The sequence below is a fragment of the Opisthorchis viverrini genome (genome assembly GCF_000715545.1).
Source record: "Opisthorchis viverrini unplaced genomic scaffold opera_v5_452, whole genome shotgun sequence".
In the NCBI taxonomy this organism is placed as follows: Eukaryota; Metazoa; Platyhelminthes; class Trematoda; order Opisthorchiida; family Opisthorchiidae; genus Opisthorchis; species Opisthorchis viverrini.
Window position 1 is genome coordinate 188273 of NW_008752114.1, and position 3247 is coordinate 191519.

At 45.4% G+C, this 3247-nt stretch overlaps 1 protein-coding gene across 1 annotated transcript in view; it reads right to left on the reverse strand.

Moving 5' to 3' along the window:
- Positions 1-1276: 1276 nt before the first annotated feature.
- The window catches only part of T265_11170 (hypothetical protein), a gene marked incomplete at both ends in the record, with an annotated part of 36285 nt that continues 34314 nt past the window's right edge, over positions 1277-3247 (reverse strand). The window contains one exon of the mRNA XM_009177759.1: positions 1277-1745. Coding sequence (XP_009176023.1) covers positions 1671-1745 — 75 coding nt within the window. The remainder of the gene's footprint in view (positions 1746-3247) is intronic.

The window sequence follows — 3247 nt, forward strand, 5'->3', positions numbered from 1 at the left end:
TGATGAGCCCCAAGAAGGGCGAAACCGGTCGTGGGCTGTCGAAGAGTTTTCAGCAACCATGTGAGTAGTTTACTTTATGAAAATATACTGCGATATCCCGAATATCGTGCCAAATGAAACATGAGGCAGCCTGTGTGTAGCACATTCAGTTGAAGAATACCATAAACGAGAGATTCAGTTGCGTATCGCGTGAAGACCAAATTGATTTGCAAATGAGTGTATTCCTCGAAAACAGTACAATTTGGGTTCAAGTAGAACACGAGAACTCGGGGAGTGCGCCTGCGTGTTGAGTCTCAAGAAGGGTTGTCGAGGCGTTTTCAGAAACCTTATGATTAGTGTGTAGTGTGTAAAAACAGAGAAGTTGCATCTCCGTTTCGAGATGATGGAACTCAGTTCTTGTTCATAGCTGGCTAAAGCGCTAGACCGAATCGTTGACTTCTTGAAACTGTTTCATGAGTAAATTAACAGGATTTGGACAAAGTCGATATCCTGGTAGAGATATTGGCTTGTGTGTAGACGTTATTAAGACCTTTGAGTTGTAAAACCTCTTGGCGCCCCGTTGATATGCAACCCGAAGGAAGCAAAAGAGCTGCCAGACTACCCAAGCCTGGGCAGGGGAAGCCGAGATTCGAACAACGGACCTTCTGGTCAGTAAGTTCGCGCTCTAACCACTTGAGCCATCTCGTCCCCTGAGGACGTTATTAGGCTGGGTTTGCTCGTAATAAATTTCACAGAATGTCCAGTGGAGCTCCTGGAGGCAAAATAATCCGGTCTACGTTCCAGCCAGCCAGCGCGGTTCAAAGACGCGCGCGAAACGAGACGCACATAACCTGCTAGGGTAGGAGCAGATGAAGAATCCGCACCTCTTTTTGATTATGATCGATAACAGCTCCAATTTAGCCCGTTGGTTTCCCATTTAGTCTTCTCGCCCGAATGAGACAATTCCTGGAGAGGTGACCGTCTAAAGAACTGGACTGAAGTGCTAGCCGTAATCGAATGATCAAGTTGATGGAGCGTTCGTGCAGCTGACTAGAAAACCGGACTGTTGAACTAACGCTCAAGCTGTGGAATCATTCCATGAGACAGAAACCCCGGTTGTTCAGTTCATTAGGGGGGTGTCGATAGATGTTTTCTAACGAAGCATCGGAGGGCTTTCTTATTTAGAAAGGCTGCGCTTGCCGTGTCAGCTAAACTATACACATCTGGTGAAACTATGAACCAATTCGAAGTTCCTGTCCCCTTAAATTTTCCCGGTTAAAAACAAGACAGAAAGATGGAAATTTCCAAGTTTCAATTTCTCAATTTTTGTAGTAACCGAATAAATAGGATCAAATGTTGAAAAACAATCTAGAAAACACTTCAGTTTCAAAAGTGCGTAAAAAAACAAGTTTGGAGTCAGACTTTGCGCGTAGAAAAGAAACAATGAAAAAACTCTGAGAAGCATATACGTGGGGGATTGGTTCAAAACCGTTCGGTTCTATACAATTTCTGCACGACAACGTTATAAAAACTGGTAATTGCAGTAGAACACTCTTTGGGGATGGGGGACTGGAATGTCTGATTTGAACAAAGGCTGCCAGTTCTTACGGCGTCTCATCGGACGGGATAAGTGCTGATCTTGAAGAGGCAACGAGGAGTATTGATATGAAGATGGGAGTGGGGGACAGCGACTACGACACCGCTGTTGATTTGTTTGCTCTGAGGATGGTAGAGGAACTCGGAAGTGACGCAATTCCCGTGGTGTTCTGTGTAAGAACGGCAGAAAAGTGGATTAGGACTAACTACTTCGGTGTAGGTCCGATATCTTTTGTGGCCCACCGCCCCCATGTGCGGAGCCCATATGGGAAATACGCCAACATAAAGGCTCGAAAGAATTCAGATGTGTCGAACGATACTTCGAGAATGTAAATGTTGTACAAACAAGCAGCTCTATCAACCCTAAACGCATGCCGCCTTGTACAAATTTATTGTTCTTCTCTCTACTACCTCACTCACCTTTTCTGTATTACCATGTTATAGAAAAAAGTAAGATTGATTAAAAGGTTTCGCATTCATCGACAACCAATCTAAGTACCCCGTACCCGAAATGCTGTTCGCTAAGCCGAGGAACCGTGCCCCTAATCGCAGAGAGAGATTACCTGAAAACTACTTTAATACGCCTCGTCATCCGTCTGTGGGCGGATACACGCTGTGCGGCGGGATCCATTGGTCGACACATAGAATGATAACCGATCTTTTCAGACTGATCAGTGGAACAAGGTTGCGGAACCGTAACCGCTACCTTACAAACCAATTCCGACTGAAAACCTACTGCTGTTCACCCGGGTCAGTAAAAATAAGACATTTCAGGGGTGTATCAGGATACCGAGGATAGGCAAAAGACAGGAGAACCACAAAAGTTGCCTGCAACCAGAAGCCAGGTCCTTTCTACAACGCGTACTTGCCCCACAACTGATAGTGCATGGGGCACGGTGCTGCGGGAAGCTGGAATTCTCTCTCCTGCATGTAACCAGCCAACCACATCAAATATGCCTTAACCTTCCGCATATCCATGGCGATCCAATAAATTACACGACGTAGGTGAGTCTTTGATAGGACAAACAAGGCGGAAGACTAATATCGAACAGTCGCAATACAATGGACAGGGCGAAAAACAACAGTAAAGTACTACGAGACTAATCAACCACCGACTGAATGAATAAACTAAAAATGTGACCAGATCAGCCTCTGGTGCGCGGAAAACAGAAACTCGTAGGGCCATTTACTCGCATCCCTGGGATTGAATATTTGACAACAAGGGGATAAATTCCTTCACCAGAATGGTTAATTGTTCATCCGATCTCCGTCCATCATCAGGGTGCCCTTATTGTATCGGTGGACCTGTTCTACGCTGAGTAGTAATATTGCAATGATGAACAGTTTGGAACATATCGACCGGTGGGTATATTGGGTCAGGGGCATTCGTTTCCCGACCTGAGGACTTCTTCGGGTTTAGTATACGTTGCACATTACGTGCCCAGGTGGTGGAATTTTTCTGTTGCAAGAACGAGGAATTTCACTGATCAGTCCCAAAGAGGACAAATATCTTGCGTTGCGAACACACACATAGAGTTGATATGAAAGACGAACAAGACTGGAAAGCTAGTGGACAAAGTTAACGAAATAAGCGGGGATGAAACGAATAAACATTTAATGTTCTGTTGGCTGATGCTTCCAAGTCAGCTACCCCCCCCCCCCCGGAACCCCA